This window comes from Xenopus laevis, chromosome 7S (assembly GCF_017654675.1).
Source record: "Xenopus laevis strain J_2021 chromosome 7S, Xenopus_laevis_v10.1, whole genome shotgun sequence".
Lineage (NCBI taxonomy): Eukaryota > Metazoa > Chordata > Amphibia > Anura > Pipidae > Xenopus > Xenopus laevis.
In genome coordinates this window covers 52,350,282-52,375,942 of record NC_054384.1, presented here as the reverse complement: position 1 = coordinate 52,375,942, position 25,661 = coordinate 52,350,282, and the positions used below count along the sequence as shown (strand labels likewise).

Below are 25,661 nucleotides of genomic sequence, written 5' to 3'. Positions count from 1 at the left end.
GCAAACTTAACTCATTATATTACATATGGGGGCTTGTGTCTTGATAAAAATCACAGAACTCCAAGGTGATTTGTTTTAAATTGATTATTTTTGGCCATGAGGTGGGTGTTGTAAGTAATATGTATTTTTGCTAATGATACTAAGGTGTGCTAAAAGTTCCATGCACAATGTTTCTGCATTGCAGAGACAAATAAAAACTCCATGCAGAATGTTTCTGCTTTGCAGAGACAAATAAAAAACAAAGAACCCATTTGGACTTGAGGAACTGAACCTCCAGTGAGGTTGTGGAACCTTTGAAGGTAGAAAACCAGTTAGCCTGGGGATTCAGTTTTTTGACAATTCCCATGTTGTTTGGTAACTACTTATAGCATGGATCTACCCACAATTAATTATTAAGGCTAATGGATTGGATTCTCTCCTTGCATGTATATATCAGCAGAGAATCGCCAATCCGCTACCTTCCAATACTTCAGTATGTGGGCAGTCCATCATTGAATACAAACAGTGGATTTTGGAGCAGAAATGCTAAAGTGTGCATTTTTGTCCCAAATTTCATTTTCTGTTTGTTTGTTTTTTTTTACTAAAATCTGAAAATCTCTCACTGTTTTCTTAAAACCACTTTGACCAAACTCCCGTGCACATTTTACCATATTTATCGATACATTTACTCGAAAAAAAACTGTGACGAAATTGACCAGAAAAAAATCGGACTTTAATAAATAACCCCCTCTGTGTATGCTAACAGGCTACTCACATTCAGGTAGCAACAGGTAGCAGATCAGCAATAGAAAAACACCAGTGGAAGAACAAATCCGTGTGCCATTAGCATTATAGTGCTATAGGTAGCATTATATCAAGCCCCTGGCAGCTGTTTTTTGACAGCTGGAAGCATGTTGTTTTTTTCTTGCCCCAATACATTTTAGTAATGGGTACATTATCCTCTATTACACTAGTGAAAATATATCTGTGACTTTGTCAGAGGATGCTGGGAGAAGTAATTTAGCAGCAGCTGGTGGCTTAAGGTTGGACCCACCTCTTTCTTTTAAATAAGCATAGCATTGTCTATGTTGTTTTTTAATAACATATGTGAAGGCACCACTGTAACATTATCCTCTATAAGACTGTTAGAAGTCAGTGAGCAGTTCTATAACAAGGCCACAGTGTTATTTTATGACAAAATAGTAAAAATAAGATAAACGTAAACCTTTTGAATCAGATACGTTTTGTGCAAACAAGTCCCTCACAAGCACCAACCCTCAGATATTCTGATATGTGGGCACATCGCAGCAGAACCCATAGCAACTTTGACTGGCAATACTCTGACAATGCTGCTATAGGTGCTTATTTTAGCTGCACCTATAGCAGTTCTGCCTGGCACTGCCATGGGTGCTTGGTACTGCTCCTATCTACCAAACCCATGCAATCATTCATTTGGACTGGAAACAGATTACATACATAAAAACCATCTTTATATGGTGTGATTTAATACCGTCTAACTTGGTTTTACTAGATAAACAGATGATCATGCTACTTAAAGAATGAGATATATAAAAGAGTGAGAAAGCCATACTTAGCACATGCTTTCACTGACTGTTTCTGGTTTTCTGCACTAAACATAACAACTTAGTGTAGAAGGCTTACTCGTTACTTCTCTCTAATCAGCAGTTAACACACAGAACCAGCTATAGGTCCTGCACTCAAAGTCAGTTGTGTCTGCTGCTATAAAAAGTCCTGTGACCATATAAAAATAGGGAACTCTGAGGTGACTCTATATTTTAAAGTATCAGTAAATGTTTCTTTCAATAAATAAATATTATCACTCACTGTTATATGAATATATTTTAAGACTATGCAAGGCTTTTACACATTTTATCTGGTTTGCTGAACATTTTCTTCAGGAAACCAGCATTGCAAACCAAGATTTAGTTTAGAATCAGTAATGCTCCTTATTTTAATTACTACTGACTGTCATAGAAGGAAATTTTTTGTATTAACCTTGTTACTGCCATAGATCATAAATTTGACAGAGTTGACACTCATGGCCCTTAGTGACGAGGCTGTGGAATTGACATTTCCATGTTTCAGCAGATGAAATTCTGACTGTGTGTTGACATGGCAGGTTAACATAAATAAATTTAGGTTTATGAAACACAGAATTGGAATTCATTTTTGTGTTTGGACCCATAGTTTAAGAATTCCTACATTATATAGTTATAATCATCACTATCATCTCATGATAATGTCTGACGATAGAACTAAGAGGACTGTAAAAAATAAAAACCATCCTTTTAGTATGATTAAAGTATGTAGAATAGGCAAAAGGGTCTTAACAGATGCATTTAGTAGTATGGATAGAGAAGTCTAATTATGGCGTGTGGCCACATGTCAAACAAATAGGGAGGTGGCTGCATTCATTTAACAGCTGCCACAGAAGTTAACGGCATGTACCAGAATATACTACTGGTGAAACTAACCAAGATGTGCCTAAACTGCCTATGCATAAGCATCCTAAAGGAATAACAGTAGATTAACCATAGATTTCTGAAATATATGGTTGTTCAAGAGTCATATTTAGTTAAATTATTGTTTGTCTTACTCATTTCCTATTTGCTACATATTTATAAAGAAGTATATCTTACTTGATCTTAACTAAGATACATGTGTATGCCAAAACAACCCTATTTATTTTTAATTTCATCTTTTAATGTTTTTAAGAAGCCTTGTGGAATGGTGCTCCTTGTTAGGAATATGACACACAAGGAGATTTGTCTCCCGTAGTGAGCTACCTATGGGTGACAAATTTCCTTCAATAACATTTAAATCACTGCATATAAAACACTTACACATCTGTAAGGTAGTGCCGATTTCCCACAGGTAACAAATTTCTTTGTCTGCTATGGCTATTACGGAAAGACACCTAGGGGCAAATTTACTAAAGGGTGAAGGGACTAAAGGTGGCCATACACGGGCCGATAAAAGCTGCTGACAGACCGTGTCGGCAGCTTATTGGCCCGTGTATGGGGCCCCCCGACGGGCTTCACCGATCGAGATCTGGCCGAAAGTCGGCCAGATCTCAATCAGATGGGACAGAAAATCCCGTCGGATCGTGGCCGCATCTATTCGTCGATGCGGTCCTGCGATCCGACCGCCCGTTAAGGCATCGTTAGGATCCGATTGTTGGGCCCTAGGGCCCACGATCGGATCAGCCCGATATTGCCCACCTCAAGGTGGGCATATCGGAGGGAGATCCACTCTTTTGGCGACATTGCCAAACGAGCGGATCTCTCAGTGTATGGGCACCTTAACGCTGGCGAAAATTTGCCAGCGTGATGTCATTTCGGTACCTTGCCGATTTACTAACGGGCACAGGCGTAACTTCTCTAGTGAAAGAGACTGATGCTGGCGCTCATTCGCACTCAATCGCCAGGCAAAGTTGCGGTCTGGCGAAGGGACGTAACTGTGCAAATTCACTAAGATGCGGATTTTACTGAACGTTACCTCTTGCGCCAGACTTGCCTTTGGCACCTCAGACCAGGAGAAGTGCAATAGAGTACATAGGACTTCCTCAAACTATAGTTGAAAAATGTTCAAAGTCACAAAAAACGCTGGTGACTTTTCCTTTTTTCAGGGTGATAGGCTGCAAAAAAGCGTACAAATTTTTGAGGTAACTAGCTTCCCCCCTACATTTCCTAACATACTGTATGGTACATAAACTATACACTGGGCTAATGTGTAGGGCATTATAACAACTCTATTTTCTTTTATTAAGCTTCCCTAGGCTTGTGTAATGTATTTGCTGCAACATATACGTCCATTCAACTTTAACTTCCCACCTTATGCAAATTAGCCAACGCTAGAGCAACTTCGCTCTGCTTGCCGAATTAACGCTAGCACAACTTCGCCAGCGCTCGGTGCCCTGGACGCAACTACGCATGTTAGTGAATTATCGTTGACTGAGCGAATTTTCTCCTGCCGAAGTGTTGCACTGCCTGCGAAGCCGTCGCTGGCGAATTTTTGCTGTTTAGTAAATTTGCCCCCTAGTTCCCAAACTTTGCATAGAAACAACACCTGTATATAGAAACGTACTTTTGGTCTCTTACATATGGCTGTTTCAGCACGCGTTCCCCCATGGTGAATCTTTCATACGTTCAACCGCAAGGAGAACTAAGATAATGTATTCACTGAGGCGTCTGCAAGCACTGAATGCAGGTGGAACACATTCAGTTGTGATCCATCTGCATTCAACACTTGCCTATGTCTCAGTGAGTACAACTGGATTTGAAAGAAGGGGTTGCATTTCTTCCTGCAGCCCCTATGCTCGGTGCATGAAAGATTCACTATGGGGGAACATGGGTTGAAATGCCCATATGTAAGTACACTTAAGCGTCTCCTTAATTTTGGTGATTTGGTGTATATAACAGCTGAAAAGGCTGTTTTTACCTTTTAAGGAGACAACAAACATCCACTTATTGTATATATTTATATGTGATTATACATACAAACTTATGCACATACCTGCACAAATTTCATGTATAAAAATATTTGTGTGCACACTTAGGTACACTATGGAAAGCATCTATTAAAAAAAAGATATTTCCATATTTGTGTAAATTGCTTTAAAAGCATTTTATCTTGTCATAAAAAACTAGAGTGCTGTGCAAGTGATCCTGGCCTGAGATGATTGGACAGCAGTACTCTGGCTGCTAATGGCCATTTTGCTCCAGGGTGGCTTATTAAAAAATTTATACACAAATGCTTAAAATTGCATAAATTATTAAAAAAAAAGAAGAAACCAAGTAAGCACTTTAATCACTCACACCCCCTTCCTCTGCTGTCCACACAACATAACAATGAAGCAGACAAACTGTCAGCCAGCAGTGTGTGCTTGCATGGCAGCTTTATGTGCTTCTAAAACAGTGTCTTGTAGTTTTTGTATTGCTACTAATTGAAAAGAGTATAGGTATGGTATTTACTTTGCGTGTAAGTGTCAAAAAATATGTATTCACATACCATGATTGTAAGTCATTAATAAAAGTAAAAAGGAACAAAAGAAGAATTTTGTCTTACTAATAACTGAAGATTAATCACAAAATAAATATTTTATATATGTTGTGGTTTTATTTTTTAACCCTTGTTCCACAGTAATTTTTATTTTTTTAAATATTGCCATCTTTGCATTGTTTGCACCACATATTCAGGTGTGGGACCTATTATCCGGAGTGTTTGGGACCTGGGGATTTCTGGATAACGGATCTTTCTGTAATTTGGATCTTTATACCTTAACTCTATTAGAAAATCATACCAATATTAAATAAACTAAATAGGCTGGTTCTGCCTTCAATAAAGATAAATTATATCTTGGTTTGGATCACGTACAAGGTATTATTTTATTATTACAGAGAAAAAGGAAATCATTTTTAAAAACTGGGAATATTTGGATAAAATGGAGTGTATGGGAGAAAGCAATTCCTTAATTCTGTGCTTTCTGGATAAAGGGTTTCCGGATAACAAATCCCATACCTGTAGTGCAAAATAGTTATGGAATAAAAAGTCCTTGACAAGCACTCATACTTGATCAAATATGCAGTTATTTATGAGCAGACCACATCAAGAAAACTATTCAATGCTATATCTAAACGATAATTTGTTTGCTCAGTTTCCTATGCTTTGTGTAATTGTATGTGTGTGTAGGGCAGGGAAATTTTCAGTACCCAGAGAAAACTGCATCCAGTGATGACAATGTAATGCAACAAGCAATTGTTTGCATTGCAGAAAAAGACAAAATGCCTGGTAACATTTTAATCAACTTAAGTGCTCAAAAACACATATGTATATTGTAAAAAAAAGTATGGGAACATTTTATGTATTTGTTTAAAATATTCTTGAATTTTTGAAGCAGCATATGAGCCTGATTGTGTGTTTTTGTGTGAGTGCCTGAGGTGCCCTATCAAGCTGGCTTGGGCAGACAGGCAGCGCTGAGCTGGCTGTACATTGATTTGTGTCCATGGTGCAGCTGCCGACCTCTATTGAGGAACAAACATAATCAGCACTGACGCAAATTAGATGGTTATTCGTTTTGAAAATTGACAGAAAAACAATAAAAAAGATGAAATGCTCCCAAATCAATAGATATAATGAAATTCAAATAATCCGAGAGATGAGGTCTCCATGGCAACTGATAATGTGGAAAAGAAAACAATTTAATAAAGGACAGACACACTTTGCAAACAGATTGGCGAAGGGGGGGGGGGTTGGTTACTGTGTCTTCGTGAAGGATCACTGTCCGTCCCAAGGACGGCTGCAATAATTAAGAGGGCCTTTCGGTCCAGAAAGTGCAGATTCAGGTTTTAATACACAAAATTATTTCAGGAGCAGTGAATCGGAAAGTCGTTTGTTTTGACCTTCCAGTGAGGCCTGCAGCAGGGCATGGCGGAGACGCCAGGGCTGAAAGGGCTGAGTTATGGCATATTTGTGTTTTTATAGAGCTGAGGGGAGGGGGAGAGGTTAAACAGTATTTACAGCTCACTTGTTTTCAGAAGGAGAGAGAAATCGAGTTTATGGTGAAAAAATGCATACGGAGGATTGATTTTCCCCCCCCTTTTCCACGGTAGGGAGCACTAGGGGATATTGCAAAGAGCTGGTGAGGGGTGATTGCTCTGTTTTTGGATATAAAATGTAATGAATACAAAGTACACCCAAATACATTTACTAATTCTTTTTCAGCACCTGAGACAATGAGCATTCTGCATTGTGAAGGGAAGCAGGAGTAATAGTTAAATGAACATATAGCCAACACAATGTAATTACTTAGTTGGATCTCCTTATATCTTTATGACTGTGAAGGTCAATTATTGACAGGACAGAAAGAACCCTAAATAATTGTTAAGAATGAAGATGACAAAAAGTGCAAACTGTTTAATCATTCTAAAATACAGTTCTAGATTTTGGTAATTTCTTAGTGCTCTGTGAAGGTGATGCACCATATAAAACTACTGATCTACTACTGATATAACCTAGAATGTATGTGTGCCCTTGGTTTGTGTTTTTGCACATTGCCTCATATGTGTCAGACTGGATCTAAGCTTTATTGTATGTTTAAGTTCTAATTGGGCATGATAGACAACAAAAGTAGTGCAAAAGCACTGCATACAGGTTTTGGTTTGGGATCCAGCCAGATGCATTGTTTTCAAGAATTCCAATTCAGCCAAATTCTTAGTGGTCAGCCAAACCGAATTTCTTGTGTCTTTATAGTTTTGTGCAAATGAGTGTGTTCTTAGATAATGCAATTTTATATTTTGCTCCGGCTTGAATGTTGAAATTGGTGTCCACAATGTGGTCAAATCTTTAAATGGGAACTATAGTGAAAATGAAAATGTAATATTAGCTTCATCATACTGAAATAATAAAACCATTTTAAAAAGCTATTTTTTTCCTTCAAGCCCAACCCAAGCTCATGATTATAGTACACAAATTCTGTTTTCTGTAAAAACCTTGATAAATTCGCCATTTCGTTTACATTTATTTTACACAGCTTTTTACATCTTTTTTGGCAAATTTCATTATACACAGCATAATATGCCAATCTCTATTTCCTGTATCATACTACAGGTATGGGATTCGTTATATGGAAACCTGTTATCTAGAAAGCTCCAAATCACGGAATGGCCGTCTCCCATAGACTTCATTATAATAAAATAATTTAAATATTAGTTCTTTTTTTCTGTAATAATAAAACAGTACCTTGTATTTTATCCAAACTAAGATATAATTAATAACTCTCCCAAGTTCAAGGCTGCATTCCCACAACAGCCAAATATGTTATATGGTCACTTAACAAACAGAAACACATTTCTGCAGCACTATCAATGTTTTTCATTTTTTTATCTCCTGTGCACCATTGATTTGCAATATAATACGATGAGCCATGGATGCATGTAAACCCAGCTATGGGGACACAGCCTAAGGTATATGTTTTCATATATAAAGCTGCACAAAACTTCTCTAAACAAGTCTAGAAACTTTCTTTGAGCGACAAGTTGCCATAGACATTTTTAGAAACAATTGTATTAAAAGCAGTCCAAAGACAAAGTTAATGCAACACAGTTAAAAGGCAGTTTTAGCAACCAAATAGATGTTTGCTTTTGAACAGGTATATTCTATCATCTGATTGGTTGCTATGATTAGACTTCTAGCAATCCTTGCACCTTTTATTATATTATCCTATATTAGAATTTCACACAAACGTTGACTTAGTATCAGCCTTAATACAGATACACAAGCTTGGAATGTGATTCATCTGCAAGTTACACAAGGCATTTATCATCAACGTCGGAAAGGTAGGACAGAGCTGATATATAAGAATGTTATCTCCAGTCTGGGCCATCAGCTCATGTATAGCCAATACAGGGTAGGTAGAAGTTTTGGGAGTTATAGATATACAAAGACAGTAATGAATGTTTGCAAGGAAAAAATGAGCTGTGTTGTTCAAAATGTGCAAAAAAAAAACAAAGTTAATTTGTAGTTCTACAGTTGGAGACCCACAAAGGGAATGTAGCTGCTGTAAGAAAAGTTTTTATTGAGCCATTTTGTCAGATTGTCTAAAAAATCTCTGGTTTAATAATGGAACCCTTAACTATAGACTGAAATGCATTATTAGACATCATGAACTGTCTTGGTATAATTAAAAAAAACTTCCTTTATTATAGGGATACACCGAATCCACTATTTTGGATTCCGCCAAACCCCTGAATCGTTTGTGAAAAATTCGACCAAATACAGAACCGAATCCGAATCCTAATTTGCATATGCTAATTAGGGATGGGAAGGGGAAAACATGTTTTTCTTCCTTGTTTTGTGACAAAAAGTCACATGATTTCCCTCCCCGTCCCAAATTTGCATATGCAAATTAGTATTCAGTTCGGCCGGGCAGAAGGATTCGGTGCATCCCTACTTTATTTTGTCAAGAATAATTTTTATTCTAGCTAAAAATCTATTGGATGTTTATTCTTTATATAAGAAATGCTCCTAACTCCCTTCGTTACTGCAGACTTGACCTCATAGCTTCTAATTGTACGGACCTGCAACTAGTTCATTGTGAATGCACAGGTCGAAGAAGGGGATACATGCTTAAGAAGAAATATGTGCTCATTTTTCTTAAACAGCACTCACACTGAGTGAAATGTTTAGAAATCTCGCCAAAGGGTAACTTTATTTCCTACCAGGGAGTTCAAATCTACACAGCCAGAACTATAAAGCAGAGTGTTGGAAGCTGACAGCAAGCCCTGCATTAGAAAACCTAAAACTCAAAGGGGATGCTAGGTTCTGACCCCTCCTATCATGTCGTGATTTACAGATATGGAAGTGGGCTTATTTCTCAGGATGAGAATGGGCTAGTACAATAAACAGATCAAGGGGACTGTAGAAAAAAAGACAGGAGAAGCTACTGGTTGTAGGATGGGACAATGACAAGGGACACTGACATTTATTCATCTTCATCCCAGAAATGATAAAACAGCAGAACACATAATTATCACACATACTTATTGTTGCCCACTCTGTTGTGTTCATGGTATAAACTTAAAGTGTAAGCAATGATTATGATTTTGAAAAAATAGCCTCATGTTTGTTTACCCTCCTTAGGACTTTGCACACCTTAAAAATATAAAAATAAAGGTGTGTCACCCAGGTATCAATTATTTGCTATTATGTATATAATTTTGTTAAACAATAGCCAAACTGTGAATGTACACCTACTAATCTAAAACTAAACTGAAACTCTGCCATTATGTTTCTTGATCCTAATATATCTTTATGTGTGTAGATTATAATAACATAAATACACTAAATGATTGTTTTTAGCTCTTTTGACCATGTTACATTGCAAAACAAATGTCAAGCAAACTATGAGTACTCTTCCATTGATCAATATAGATAATATATGACTCAAATGATTCCCTAACTATATCTGTGGGTTTCATCATGGACAAAAGCTAGTTTAGTGGTTTAATGCATGGTAAAGAAAATCCATACGACATAAGGTGTTGATGGCAAATTTAATGGCAGTGTGTCATATTTAAAAGTTGTAAATAACAGGACAGGATGTGTAAAGAATATTTGTTTGAAATGAGAAAAGATTCTCAAATGAATTTGGAGTGCTCTGGAATTAATGTCACCTCCTTCTCATTTTCTGATGCCTGCTGATTTGAATATTTATAAATATCAGTAAATTATTTATTGGGGCAATCTGCTGTACCATTTACCAATTGCTTTTAACACTTTGGTTCCTTCAGCTGTGCATGTAGTTTGTATATAGTACAGGTATGGGACCTGTTATCCAGAATGCTCGGGACCTAAGGTTTTTTGGATAATGGATCTTTCTGTAATTTGGGGTCTTCATACTAGGCAATCTAGTCAATCTACTAGGCAATCATGTAAACATTAAATAAACCCAATAGGCTGGATTTGCTTCCAATAAGTATTAATAATATCTTAGTTGGAACAAGTGCAAGGTACTATTTTATTACTACAGAGAAAATATGAAAATCATATAATAAGACATTTTATTGATGGTTCAATATAGGAAAGGCACTTATTAAGGTTTTGGAACCTTTTTAGAGGAGCTGGTAAGTAATGATCCAAGCCTGCAATTTACCAAATCTTTCAACATCCAGATAGGATGGTGGTAGACAATCGGGATAAAATACATTTTACCATTAACTGAAGAAAATGTTTCAGGTGAATTAATCATTGAGGGCCCAGTCATAATAGCTGCAAGTCACCAGTCTTTGACTGGTATCTACTAATACATGTATATATGTCTGCATTTTGTAACATGGGCACCTCTTGCTTATTTGCAAGGAAACAAAGTTAATGTTGAACCTTAGTTAGAAATTCCCAAGGTCACAGCTAGAGACTGTGCAAATACAATGTCATTTCCTGAAATAAATAAAATAGAATATACACTTATAGAATATCACTTGAAGGTTTTATAATTAAAGGGCAACATTTTAAGTTTTAAAATGTTTTCAAATTATTTGTATTTGTAGGTGAATGTTTGACAACAGGCTCTTAAAGAACTTTACATACAGCACTGGGGCCCTAAAGAATGATACACCTTTAATTATAAAATTCTCTTTTAAGTACTGACTTTTAGAAGACACAGCAGGTAGTCTGTAGTCTGCTGACTACTAAAATTCTGGCTGCTCTTTTCTCTTTTATTTTTTTGGAAACCCAGCCATGATACAACTAAATTGTGTAAGGAGAAAGTAAAAGTAGTTAGCGAGCTTGGACTGGGAATGGTGAAAATGTTCAGTTTAACTGGGTTTATCTAATGTATATTCATGTTAAATAATGATTTGGCTTGGGTTGGCTATTGCTCAGTTGGAAGAACTGCTTGATACTAAGCAAACATTTCCAGCTGTACAGGCTTAGTGATAACAGCTCCTTTTGACTTAAGAAATTTTTGCCAACAGGGGAATTCTTAGGACAGTTGAATAATAAGGGGCAATAAACAACATAAGAAAGGGATATGTTTATACACATTACTTTGTTCCTTGCTGTGTGCCAATGCATAATGCCAATCCAGCGATGATCTCTCTACGGATTTCCATCATTTACATCTCACAGCTCATTAGTCTCTCGTACAGTTTGTCTATCTCTTTTATCATTGTCACTCATTCTATAGGAAGTGTAATTTAAAGGAATGAGTGCAAAGTGATTGTCCCAGCTGCTGGAGATCTTGTGTAACATACCTGTATATGCCCTTCCATCTTTGTTAGCTTTGGATTCTGCGATTCCAGCCTTGATGGCACATGATTCCATTTCATACTTTGATTCCATTTTCATACTTTCATACCATTATTAGTAAGATTTCATATAATATATGTATATATATATATATATATATATATATATATATATATATATATATATATATATATATATATATATATATATATATATAAAAAAAAATTTCGTAGCAGACAGCACCTCATGTCAGGAAAGACATTTTGTGGCTGCCCCTGTGCACGGAAAAAATTAGTGTATACTCCAATCAAGAAAAACCAGCACCAAGGGACTTTGAGTATGAAAAAAAGTTATATTTAAAACATATGTATATGTATGTGATACATATGTTTTAAATATAACTTTTTTTCATACTCAAAGTTCCTTGGTGCTGGTTTTTCTTGATTGGAGTATATATATATATATATATATATATATATATATATATATATATATATATATATATAGGACCAGAGAGTAGCACGCACACCGTATCTTCTTTACTCCAAAGGATTTATTTAGAATACAAAAATCATTTACATCGGTTATACATCGACGTTTCGGTTGTGTTCTGCAACCTTTATCAAGATGTGTTACTTAATCAATGTATAATTTAAAATGAGCAGTAAAATTTAAAGACTGTGAAGCCCTGCCCAAGCTGTGACATCACTACCTCTACGTGTACCCAACTCACACAGGTGAATTGGTTCAAGTTACACAGGATAGGGTGAAAAGATTAGTACTCCTGTGCTACAAAAAATTGTATCACTATATGTATACATTGTATCATCATGACAATAAAGAAAGTTACAAAAATTCAAAATGAAAAGAATGTTAAACAAAAATATATAATGAAAAATGAAAAGATACATAAAAAAAAAAAAAGTAGCAGTCTACCGCAGTTCAAGGAAGCAGCTGTAGGAACAATGTTCATTTAACCCTGCTGGTGTCAAAGTGCCTAAAGTTTTTATCCAAAAAGTTTCCCACTGTAGTAAAAGACGTGATCTGTCACGCCTCGTTTGGGCATTGGGATATGATCAATTAATATTATGATAATTACTTGCCCGTGTGGCTTGTCATATGTCGGCAAGACAGATCTTATGTTAAGATTACGTATGGACGCCCACCGTTCAGCTATCAATACAGCATACAGGAATTTAAAGAGTACTAAACCTGTTGCAAAGCACTTCTTGGAAGCTGGACATAGGTTACCTATGTTCAAATATGTAGCAATTGATCATATCCCAATGCCCAAACGAGGCGGTGACAGATCACGTCTTTTACTACAGCGGGAAACTTTTTGGATAAAAACTTTAGGCACTTTGACACTCGCAGGTTTAAATGAACATTGTTCCTACAGCTGCTTCCTTGAACTGCGGTAGACTGCTACTTTTTTTTTTTTTATGTATTTTTTCATTTTTTATTTTTGTTTAACATTCTTTTCATTTTGAATTTTTGTAACTTTCTTTATTGTCATGATGATACAATGTATACATATAGTGATACAATTTTTTGTAGCACAGGAGTACTAATCTTTTCACCCTATCCTGTGTAACTTGAACCAATTCACCTGTGTGAGTTAGGTACACGTAGAGGTAGTGATGTCACAGATTGGGCAGGGCTTCACAGTCTTTAAATTTTACTGCTCATTTTAAATTATACATTGATTAAGTAACACATCTTGATAAAGGTTGCAGAACACAACCGAAACATCGATGTATAACCGATGTAAATGCTTTTTGTATTCTAAATAAATCCTTTGGAGTAAAGAAGATACGGTGTGCGTGCTACTCTCTGGTCCTGTACAACGTTCAACTACAGCACAGCACCCGACATTTACTTAACAGCAGATAGCGTGTGCGGATTTTGGAGTCTTATATATATATATATATATATATATATATATATATATATATTTAGAACACTGATTTTTAATCAATTTAATAACCTATTAAGAACTGCCCATTGATTCACCCAAAACAAACTTGTTACTAAAAAAAAGTCAGTTTTAAGTAATTTTACTACGACCTGTCACTATCTTTATGTCTTTGAATAATTTTTAAACTGTTATTTGTCACGGCAACTACAATGTCACCTGTCACTGATATTACAAGTGCTCTCTAAGATAACTATGTTCAATTTGCAGAATAATCTAGGCAGATACTGTGTTCTTTACTGGTCTTTCACAGAAAGTATGAATGTATGACTGGAAACCCTGGTTAAGAATGATGAACGTATGAACTGTTTCAAGTACTGACTATAGATAAGTGCCCATGGGGGAAATCATAAGCAGTGGTTACATGTCGCTGTTTGTTTTTAAAGCTTTATCCTTAATTTCTGTTCCCACTCCTAGCTAAAAGACGTGTTTGCACTGACACAACCTCAGGAAAGCCGAAGATGGCTGCCAAACGAAAAGGCGGCCTGAAACTAAATGAAATCTGTGCCAAACTAAGCAGGCAAGTGGTGTCAGAACAGGCCTCTGACTCGGGAGATGGGGATGTTGAACCTCTGGATATCAGGGAAAGGGAAGGGGAGCAAACACAAGGAGGAGATGCCACAGACTGTCTGAACTCTGAGCAGAGGAGTGCAGAAGAAGACAAGAGACGCAGAGAAGTAATAGAGAAGTGGGTTAATGGAGAATACACAGATGACCCCCCTGAAAGAATGATCAAGGACTTTAAGAGGATAGGGACAACTGAACCTTCCCCTGAAGACGTCTACATGGTACAACCAAAGGGATGTAGTGATGAAGAAGACAACACTGAAGAACCGAGAATTTCTAAAGTTGGTAAAGTCCCAGAGGAGAGAGATGTAGAGAAGCCTATTTTAAAGGAAGCAGTAGAGGCAGCTATTAAACAAACCTCAGGGGCATTTGCAGGTAAGCAATTCATCCTGCCACTATTAGAACCACTTTTGATTTAAGCTATATTTATTTGAACACAAACAAAAATCAGCATTTCCTCTGTGCAGTGATTATTCCCTTCACCTTTCCATTTTTTCCAACCTGGAGCTTACACACTAGATTTTCTATCCCTCAGTACAAATTTTAACATCAGATAACAATGAAGGGCTTGCTAGTTTTCTGTAGGAGACCTACATCAATGGTAGGTACTTTACTGCCTTGATATGGTAATACTGTATAAATGCTTAGACAGTCAGAATGCTGGCATGGCTGAGATTGGCAGAGCAAGGCTCATAATTATGCATGAAGATATAAACAGAGATGTTTAATTATCCTTCACCACATCAGTGACAAAGTAATTAACAAACATTATGAGATCAATGGGAAGATGTGTGACCTTCAGTAGACACCCATAGAAAGGCATTTTCATCTAAGGTACAAGGTGATTTGACTTGTTATGTGCACTTCTTTTTACAACAAAAGCAAATACATGTAAAAATGACCAGAGCAAACACAGATGTGATCTGCCGAGAATGCTTGCTGCTTCTTTTTTAGGATAGCAGACTGACACAATTCCATCTTTAGTGTTTTCTTTACAAATATAGAATGCCAGTTCTATTTATATCTCATGGCTTTTAAACCCTGCGTCCTTTAACATCTTCATAATGGATACAAAATGGTTTGGAGTAAGTGACACTTGCACAGTGTCAATAGAGAGCTGCAGCTTTTGTTAGCAGATTGAATCAATGCTATAGCTATACAGCTTTTAAATGTAAGAGAGGACTGTGTTTTACATCTGGCATTTTCAAGGTTAAAAATAATGTTAGTGACATAATTTAGTACTTCACAACACATTTTATTTTATGTTATACACAGGTATGGGACCTGTTATCCAGAATGCTCAGGACCTGGGGTTTTCAGGATAACAGATCTTTCCGTAATTTTGGATCTACTAGAAAATAATGTAAACTTTCAATAAACCACATACCCTGGTTTTGCTTCCAGTAAGGATTCATTATATCTTAGTATGGATCAAGTATAAGGTACTGTTCTATTATTAAGAGAAAAAGAAAATCATTTTTAAAAATGTGGATTATTTCGATAAAATCTATGACTACAGCCTTTTCCGTAATTTGGAGCTTTCTGGATAATGGATTTTTTGGATAACGGATCCCATACCTGTAGTCATTGATACCATATCTACTAGTAAAATGTTACCTCTTAGTATAGTGTAAACATCACTCCATACTTTCATTTAAGTATGTTAAGGCTTGTTTTCTTAGTGGGATGGTGGAGTGGGGGAGGCAAAGTCCTAAAGTTGCAGCTGTTTTTTGAACCTTTCAGATTCTAAATTATTTGTTGTCACTCTGATATTTTATATGTAAAAGCATCCCCATGGCATTGTTCTACCGCTGCCATGCACCCCACATTAAAATGCCATCAAAAGGAATTTTTTTTTTACTGCATTTAGTTATCAGCTCAATAGGGTTATTTAGTTTTGCATGTGAACATAGTATAAAATAATGTGGAAATCAGACCTGGACATACCCACCATTTAGATAGATAGATTGGGGAAAATTTACTAAAGAGTTAAGTGACTAACACTGGCTAAAATTTGCCAGCGTGGCTTCATTTCGGAGCTTTGCCGATTTACTAACGGGCGCTGGTGTAACTTCACTAGCGAAGGAGATAGACTCTAGCTGTACTTAACCTAATGCCAGTTGCGCTCTGTCGAACAAACGTAACTACGCTAATTCACTAAGATTGAGATTTGAACGTTACCTCTTGCACCAGACTTGCCTTCGCCAGCTCAGACCAGGCAAAGTGCAATAGAGTAGATAGGGCTTGTTCAAAAAATAGTTTAATAGTTTAAAGTCCCAAAAAACGCTAGCGTCTTTTACTTTTTACAGGGTGATAGGCTGCAAAAGATCGTAATTTTTTTGGGGTACCCGGCTTCCCCCCTACATTTCCTAACATATGGTATATACACTATACAGTGGGCACATGTGTAGGGCAATATAACAACTTTAGTTTATTTTATTAAGGTTCCTTGGGCTTGTGTAGTGTAATGTATTGGCTGCAACATATACGTTCATTTAACTTTAACTTCCCGCCATATGCAAATTTTGGTGCCCTGGGCGCAACTTTTCGTGAATTAGCATTGTCCAGGCAAATCTACGCCTGGCGAAGTGTTGCAATGTCAGCAAAGCCGTCGCTGACCCAATTTCGGATGTAAGTAAATTTCATACCTCCCAACATTTTGGAAGTAAAAAGAGGGACAAAATTATTTTTGCATGTAGCGCAGCTATATTTTTTGACCATGCCCCTTTATGTGGCCACACACCCTAATTACCATGTTCATTTTACAAAATTTGGCAGGTTATGAAAGTTTGAAAATAATTCTCCTTATCTAAACTGTTTTTTTGTGTCTCAAAATTGTTACAAAGTATCTTATTTGCACCTGTTAGCTGTTCTGTGGTCTCTGCTAAAAGCCATTTCAGTGAGAAACTTTGTTTCTTTTTCTGGCTGTTCAGTGCAGAGAAAATAGGGACTTTCCAGTACAAATGAGGGACTGCAGGTTGAGCTGTCAACAGAGGGACCGTCTCTCCAAAAAAGGGACAGTTGGGAGGTATGAAATTTGCCCCATAGATAGATAGATAGATAAATATTTGTAAAAATGTTCCATTAATTTAATAATCTACATTCTACACATATTTAAAGTCACCTAGGAATACAATGACAATATATTGTAATAAGTAAAGGAATTCTAGTGGTTTATGGTAAGTATTAAAATTATCAGGTTGGGTTCATATAAAAAGTTTCACTGGTATTCCTCATTAATTCGTACCTGTCTTTGGCAGTGTCTGCCATAGCCCCAAGTAGCATGTTTCCCATTCACATGACTGGAAATGAGCAGCGGTCAAGAATGATTTTTCATGAAAGTACCATGAAAAAACAATTTGTGTACTATTATTCAGAGTGTGAAAAAAACGACTTGTAATAATGCTCATAGCACAATTATTAGACAAGGACTGGTCAGATTTTCCTTATGAGCTATACTCAAGACAGCTTCGCTTAAACACAGAGAAACAGTCATGTGAAAAAGTTTGGGAACCCCTCTTAATTCTTTGGAGTTTTGTTTATCATTGGCTGAGCTTTCAAAGTAGCAACTTCCTTTTAACATAAAACAAGCCTTATGGAAACAGTAGTATTTCAGCAGTGACATAAAGTTTAGTGGATTAATCAAAAGCATGCAATATGCATCATAACAAAATTAGACAGGTGCAAACATTTGGGCACCCCAACCGAGATATTACATCAATACTTAGTTGGGCCTCTAGTTGCCTCCTATAGCCTTTGATGAGTGTCTGGATTCTGAACGGCAGTATTTTTGAATATTCATCTATACAAAATCTCTCCAGTTCAGTTAAATTTGATGGCTGCCGAGCATCGGCAGCCTGCTTCTAATCATCCCATCGATTTTCGATGATATTCAAGTCGGAGGACTGTGACAGCTATTTCAGAATGTTGTAATTTTCCCTCTGCATAAATGCCTTTGTAGATTTTAAAGTTTGTTTAGGGTCATTGTCTTGTTGGAATATCCAACCCCTGTGTAACTTCAATGTGACTGATGCTTGAACATTATCCTGAAGAATTTGTTGATATTGAGTTGAATTCATCCGTCCCTCAACTTTAACAAGGGCTCTGGTCCCTGAACTAGCCACACAGCCCCACAGCATGATGGAACCTCCACCAAATTTGAAAGCAGTATTATGTTTTTCTTGGAATGTTTTGTTCTTCTTCTGCCATGCAAAGCGATTTTTATTATGACCAAATAACTAAATTTTTGTCTTATCAGTCCAAAGCACTTTGTTCCAAAGTGACTGTGACTTGTCTAAATGAGCTTTTGCATACAACAAGCAACTCTGTTTGTGGCATGAGTGCAGAAAGGGCTTCTTTCTCATCACCCTGGCATACAGATGTTCTTTGTGCAAATTGTGCTGAATTGTAGAACGATGTACAGATACAACAAGCTAATCCAACCAATTTGGTGTTGCCAGTAAACAGTATTGCGCAGTTACATGCATTCATATTAGCAAAATTACAAGGGTACCCACATTTTTGCACAGCCAGTTTTTTACATTTGATTTAACTGCATACAACTGAATACTACTTCACTAAAAATCTTTGTTCAGAAAACAGTACTGAGATATTTCTGGAAAATGAAAGACTACTGTTGTCTTTTTTGTTGAAAGTGGAGTAAATGATTGTGCAGGCTGAGAGGGGTTCCCAAACGTTTTCATATGGCTGTAACTTTACCTCCCAGCTAGTAATTCTGTGTCTTTTTTTGTGCTGATAGAAATTAACTTTTAACTCTAATATTCATTACTGGTTGCTTTTTTATGTAAATCTGTATGTATATATCTGTTTATTGTAGAGCACTGTCCAACATGTATTAAAAAGAATTATTATTATTACAATTGAAATCATTTTATGTTCTGGTCACAGATTTCTACCACAGGAGATAGTCTTAAACCAGATGTTTGTAAACTGCAATTCAAGGATCCTCTCTGAGGAGCAAGACTAGTTGGAACTGTTTGCCAAAACCCCACAAAATTACATTGTATAGCGGTTAAACAAATGTAGCTATGGAAATAATTAAATACCTCCCAAATAACTGAAAGTATTGTTACTTTATATGGCAAGATGGCGGATGATTGTCACATTTACTATAAATATAAGCCATTTTACTTATATGTAGGTCCTTTCAAAGATTATCTTTAAAATAAATAATGAAATGTTAGTGTAACAAGATTACAGAGCACTATGACCTTGCCAAAGTAAAAACTCAAGTCACAGAATCCACAAACTGATCGCATCTTTATTATAATATACCTTCTGAAACATTGTGGAGCATACAATGGGCAATCGGCAGTCGATTTTCATCGTCATGCAGTAAATTAACATTGTTCAAAGTTTCCCACTTTCTTGTTTTTTGTCACTTTCATAATGTTTGTGCTGTACAAAGGCTTCTGTTTTTGCACCACAGTGTGTTGTCAATTTTGCTGTCATCGCACATTCTCTATACTACAACTCTACATTAATTATGTATATTGTTGTTAATTCCGGGGGCCGATTAGTCGTGTGGTCTTTTCACTTCAATTAAAATAAAAATAAAATATGACAACTTTCTCTTGATACAGAACTTATACAACTACCATCTTGGGCAGTATGCAATAAGCAGTCAAAATTTCTGTCTTGCCTGACCTCAAGTATCAGGGTGTCACAAGCCCTTCAGAATTCCCTGAACACCTATGTTATGTATGAATAGCAATTTAAGTCAGTTTTACAAATACATAAATCAGGGGATAATACTATGCACTATTCAGTATACTCTGCACCTTGAGGAGGTCCACATACATATCCACCATTTTCAGTTTGGTGCAGTGATTCATCAGAGATGCAAAAATGTGCCAGCCAAAAACTTTTTGTAAGGTTTCTATTTTTTTTGTTATTTGTTATTGCTTCTATATTCACTCCCTCTTCTATTCACCTATCCTGACTTCATTTCCACTGCCTGGTTGCTAGGATAATTATACCCTAGCATCACATAGCTGTTAAATCTCCAAGCCTGCCAGCGTACAAAACATCTGAATTATTCAAAAACTATAAAAAATGAAAAATGACTGTAAATTTTCCTAGAATATCCTGCCTACATTATTTAAAAAAGTGTTCATTTTAAGATGAGCTACCCTCTACAACATTTTTTTTAAACCTAATGTTAACTTGCTTCCAATATCATAAAACTGCATTTATTAGTCCAGTCCTTTAGTCCAGAGGCGTGCCCAAGTGATTGGATTTGTATTAAGAAGAAAAAAAATAGTTTTGTGTTCATCCATATGCAAAAAAAAAAATACTATGCAGCTATACTAAACTAAAGGGCCTGTTTAAATACTGGTAAGAAGAAGTCAACCTCTAGACATTTTGTGAGCCTGAAAAAATAATTTGCTGTGGGGCCCAGTAATATCTAGTTACACTGCTGGTGCAAGGCAGGCATTAATTCAAATGCTCCATTTGGCACTCTATATTCCAGTCTTGTGAATAAAATGGCAAGTAAGGATCATGCATGTGAACAATGCCATCATTTAAATCGCAGTAGCAACTTGCGCCTAAATGTCCTTTACTGACTGTTTGACACAAATACTGTATATGCACCCCCGATGCTGAGTGCAATTATGAAGGGATACTGACATATTGTGGGTAAAAAATTGGCAGCGTGTACCATTAGCAGTGTTTTTTTTTTTTTTTTTTTAAATTATCCTTTTGTCTGCTTTAAATAACTGATAAAAATGGTGTTAAAAACATGTGATTCTAATGAGCTCTTCATTTATAAATCATCTATTTAATTTGAATTCCATTTCTTATAAATAATAAGTACAGATATTTGAATGTCAGAGGAGTGTTTTGTTACACATATGTACATCTATGTGAATCTATGCATACACTTTTACTTCAGCCTTTTTTCATCTTGACAGACATTGATATTTGGCTTCTGTTCTTGTAAAATTACTTTCCTTCCTATTAGCCCAGACCAATAAAGCAGAGATACTTATGAAAACTTTGTTTAATGTACTGAAAAGCCATCGCTGAAAACATTTAGGGAATTGATTTTCCTGCCATTGATTAACTCCCTTTTATTTTATCCCACTATTAATTACTTTTTTAGGAAATTTATTTAAAAGTCATAAAATATAATATCTGAGGCAGACATATGTTGGACTGACAAGACATGCTATGTGTGATTCTGAGCATTTCATCTTATACACACAGGAGAAGCCTCATCCCTGCGTGATTATGCAGCGAACACTATGAATGAATTTCTTGGAATGTTTGGGTATGTACAGCCTAATGTGCGGGATGAGATTGCAAAGAAGATCAGCTTAGAAAAAGTAATTGCTGCTACCTCAGAGCCCCATTCTGCTGAGGATGCACTCAGCAAAAGAGCCAGGTTCTCTAAATATGAGGAGTATATCCGCAAACTAAAGGCTGGAGAGAACCTTTCTTGGCCTCCACAAGTGACAAAGTGTGACGAAATGAACTCTAAAACACTGCAAGTTAAAGAAGGTGGAACACAACAACCAGCACAGCAGCCACTCACTGGCAGACTACCTGGAATTGAGTCAGGCATAGTGCAAGAGACGAAAACTTCTGTTTTGCCCCTCTCAACTGCTACCACCTCACATATGCAAGGTCTCATGTCTAGAGCTTCCAAATATGACTTCTTCATTCAAAAGCTAAAAACTGGAGAATCACTGAGGCCACAAAATGGAAATACATACAAGAAGCCTTCAAAATATGACCTGGAGAATGTCAAGTATCTTCAATTATTCAAACCTGGAGAGGGTAACCAAGACATGGGTGGTTCTATTGCTTTTAAGACAGGAAAAGTGGGCCGTCCCTCCAAATATGATGTTCGTAATATACAGAAACTCACCCCACTGAAGGCAGCAGCAGTTGTTCCAAGCCTAACTCCAGCTTCTCTTACGAGCAATCCTACCACTCCTGCACCAGCAACAGAGCAGCCTGTGACATTGCCCTTCAATACTCCAGAGTATCTTAAATCAACCTTCTCGAAAACAGATTCCATCACTACAGGGACAGTCTCCACAGTCAAGTAAGGACTTAAACAACTGTTACTAATTATTGACCACAAAGCTAATTGATTTCTGTGCAATGTCTGTTATGGGTAGCCTTTAATTGATAGTTTCTTCTTTATTACTAATTATGTATGGCTTAAAAAAACTATACCCCTGAACAATGTAGTCAAAGCATATATTGCATAAAACAGCTCATATGTAAAACCCTGCTTCATCTAAATAAACCATATTGAGAAAAATATACTTATTTAGTAGTATGTGCCCTTGGCCATGCTAAATAGAAAACTAACATTTTAAGTACTAAGGGCCACCCCCTGGGATCATACAGATCACAGTGTACACACATTCACACACATAAACCAAGGGCACACACACATGGTAGATCCCATTAGCAAATTAATGTACAAAGTTTTACTCCCACACTTCTTCCAGGTACAGCCAGCCACATTACTGTCCCAGAACATAACTGTTCTGCCGCTGGACATCATCTACCCGCCCCGTGATGTCACTACCCTGCCCCTACCCAAAGTTAAGGGTGGCGAAAGCTGCAATCCTAAGCTCCACTGAAAGGAGTGTGAAAGGAGTTCCTTATATATAGTACAGCGTGCCTCCACTTGAAAGGCACAGACTCCCATCTCCAGACACATTGATTATCTTGTAAAAAAAAAAAAAAAAAGAAACAGATTCTTTAAATACACTTCAGAAAGTACCCCTGCCAGGTTATCAACTTTACTGGCAGAAGTGGTGACAATAAGATATGGCGGCTGGGAAAATCTGCAAAGTGGAAAACTTTTGGTGTCCACCTTACTGTGGGAACCTTAAGGTGACATAAATATAAAATTGAATATATACATCCATTTATTGTATATAAACATATGCACAAAACAAAGTATAATTATAAGTAAAGTATTTGAATGCAGTTGTCAGAGCAATTCCTAAAGACTTTATTGCCTTTGCAGCACCTGTTGCCTTTGCAGAGAGTTGTACCAGATAAAATTTAGTAAAAACAAGTAATCTTAGCAGTTGTCTATTTTTTTTTAATCCACAAAATAGATCAATTGTGAGGCTAGATTTGCTCTTTACAAAAAATGTATTACTTATTTTTTCTATCCAGACATTCTCCTATACGTGTTCTAGTCTGTCATTCAGTTCACTAAGTGACTGAAAAGAGAATTTAGCAAATGCAGAGAAAACCAATACATTCCAAACTGGAGAGCTACAAAATACAAATTAAAAAAAACCCTGAAGTAGCTAAATTCCTATAAGAAATTGTCTTTCTCCTCTATATTTTGGAAGGGGAAACATTTTTCTTCTTGTAACAATCTACATTATGTGCAAACCAATTGTATTTTAGTTGTAGTGTCACTTCATTGATTGCTATTGACACAAACTGAAGATGAGTCAGTTCTTGGAAAGCATAGGAATGTTATAACTAATGACTGATTAAGGAGATGGCGGAAAACTACGGCATATAAATTTATTTAGCAAAAGATTATCATGTAGGAACAGGGCTATTGTCTTTTGGATCCAGATTACTATTTTACACATATAGACTTGGAAAAGGGGGCAGAATGCACTCGAACTAGCCATGCTCTTACTCTCTCTACAGGAATGGACTACCCCCAGATAAGCCCCCTGAAGATGTAAATATGTACCAGAAATATATTGCCAGGTAGGACTGATTTGTATAAAAGTGGGTGAGATATTTATTGCTCTATCTGCAAGGCAACTGACATGGACTATGCTTAAATATGTTTGAATTGCCTGTCCAGCATCCACTCAAAGGTTTCTTTCTGTCAGTAAATCAGGCAAATAGGCCCATTATTTGAGTTGAACAAACTGCCATCCCTATTAGCAAGCTCTCAGTTTGTATACTCAGAACTACTGTGTTATCTGGATGTGTACACTGTGGACCTGCTTACCATATCCCTCTTGGTTCTTACATTACAATTTGTACCATAAAATACATAGGAAAACATGACAAACGCCTCTACCAATACCTGTTTAAAAGAAAATGCATACAAGGTATATCATGACTGGTATTGCATACTCAAAAAACGACATAAATAATTTCAAACACCCAATACATGCCCACGAGGATGCGGGGAGATAGCAGATGAAATGCATATGTGGTGGACATGTCCCATGATAAACCAACTATGTAAAAAGATATTCAAAACTATAAATTAAACTTTCGCATTGGACTTATCACGTCACCCATGGTTTGCTCTTCTATTATGCAAACCAAACCAGATTACAGTTTATGAACACAAGTTTTGCAAACAATTATGCTTGACCAGACGATGCTCAATAGCCAAAAAATGGAAAGGACCCCCACCAACAACGTAAGAGATTCGGAATAAACTATGGTGGATGATTGAGATGGAGAAACTCACAGCATTAATAAATGGGAAAATGAGTACATTTGGAGAAGTATGGAATATATGGTTGAAGGAATGTTACATACATTGTAAGAATATGTATAGAAATAACCTCAACAACCTAAACCCAACCCAAAAACCCTCTTCTTTCCCCCCAAACATAAATTCGGCCCACTGGCCAAGTTGGAGTAAGTTTAAAAATACACAACGCACAAAAAACAGACAAAGAATGTATAACAAAAATACGCTTTATTCATTGAAATGATATATAAATGGAAAATACATACTGTTAAATGATTTGTAAAAACTCTAATAAATATAAAGTTGAAAAAAAAATTGTACCATAACCTGCACAGAGCATAAAGTAGGCTAATCTCACACAGGGCGTCAGACCCTTCTCCAACTGTCACAACTGACACAACTGTACAAACAAGCATTATTCAGTGGAGCTCAGTTTGTCACTATTACACTGTTTTCAAGCATTCCGGTTTCGAAGTTGCCATATTTTTCCACCTCATGGCAGTATGTCCAGTCTTTTATTTTTAGATGTACAGGTACGGGACCTGTTATCCAGAATGCTTGGGACTTGGGGCTTTCCGGATAACAGATCTTTCTGTAATTTGGTTGTTCTTACAATAAATCTAATAGAAAATCATGCAAAGATTAAACCCAATAGGCTGGTTCTGCTTCCAATAGGGATTAATTATATCTTAGTTTGGATCAAGTACAAGGTACAGTTTTATTATTACAGAGAAAAAGGTAATACTTTTTTAAAATTTTTGATTATTTGGATAAAATGGAGTCTATGGGAGATGGCCTTTCCGTATTTTGGAGCTTTCTGGATAATGGGTTTCCAGAAAACAGATCCCATAATTGTATCTACACTTTTCAACCCATCCAGGCCACCTTTTTGCCTGTCAAAGTATTTTCTATCCC

The 25,661-nt window shown here is 36.5% G+C and overlaps 1 protein-coding gene across 6 annotated transcripts in view; it reads left to right on the top strand.

The window, feature by feature from the left end:
• Positions 1 to 25,661, top strand: part of casz1.S (castor zinc finger 1 S homeolog) — a 309,346-nt gene that overhangs the window by 252,188 nt on the left and 31,497 nt on the right. For 5 of the 6 annotated variants that reach the window (XM_018227624.2, XM_041571250.1, XM_041571251.1 and 2 more), the window contains 3 exons: positions 14,138 to 14,662; positions 21,518 to 22,361; positions 23,954 to 24,016. In XM_018227624.2, coding sequence (XP_018083113.1) covers positions 14,182 to 14,662; positions 21,518 to 22,361; positions 23,954 to 24,016 — 1,388 coding nt within the window. In that variant the 5' untranslated portion in view covers positions 14,138 to 14,181. The remainder of the gene's footprint in view (positions 1 to 14,137; positions 14,663 to 21,517; positions 22,362 to 23,953; positions 24,017 to 25,661) is intronic. The other variant, XM_041571249.1, reaches the window with a different exon arrangement.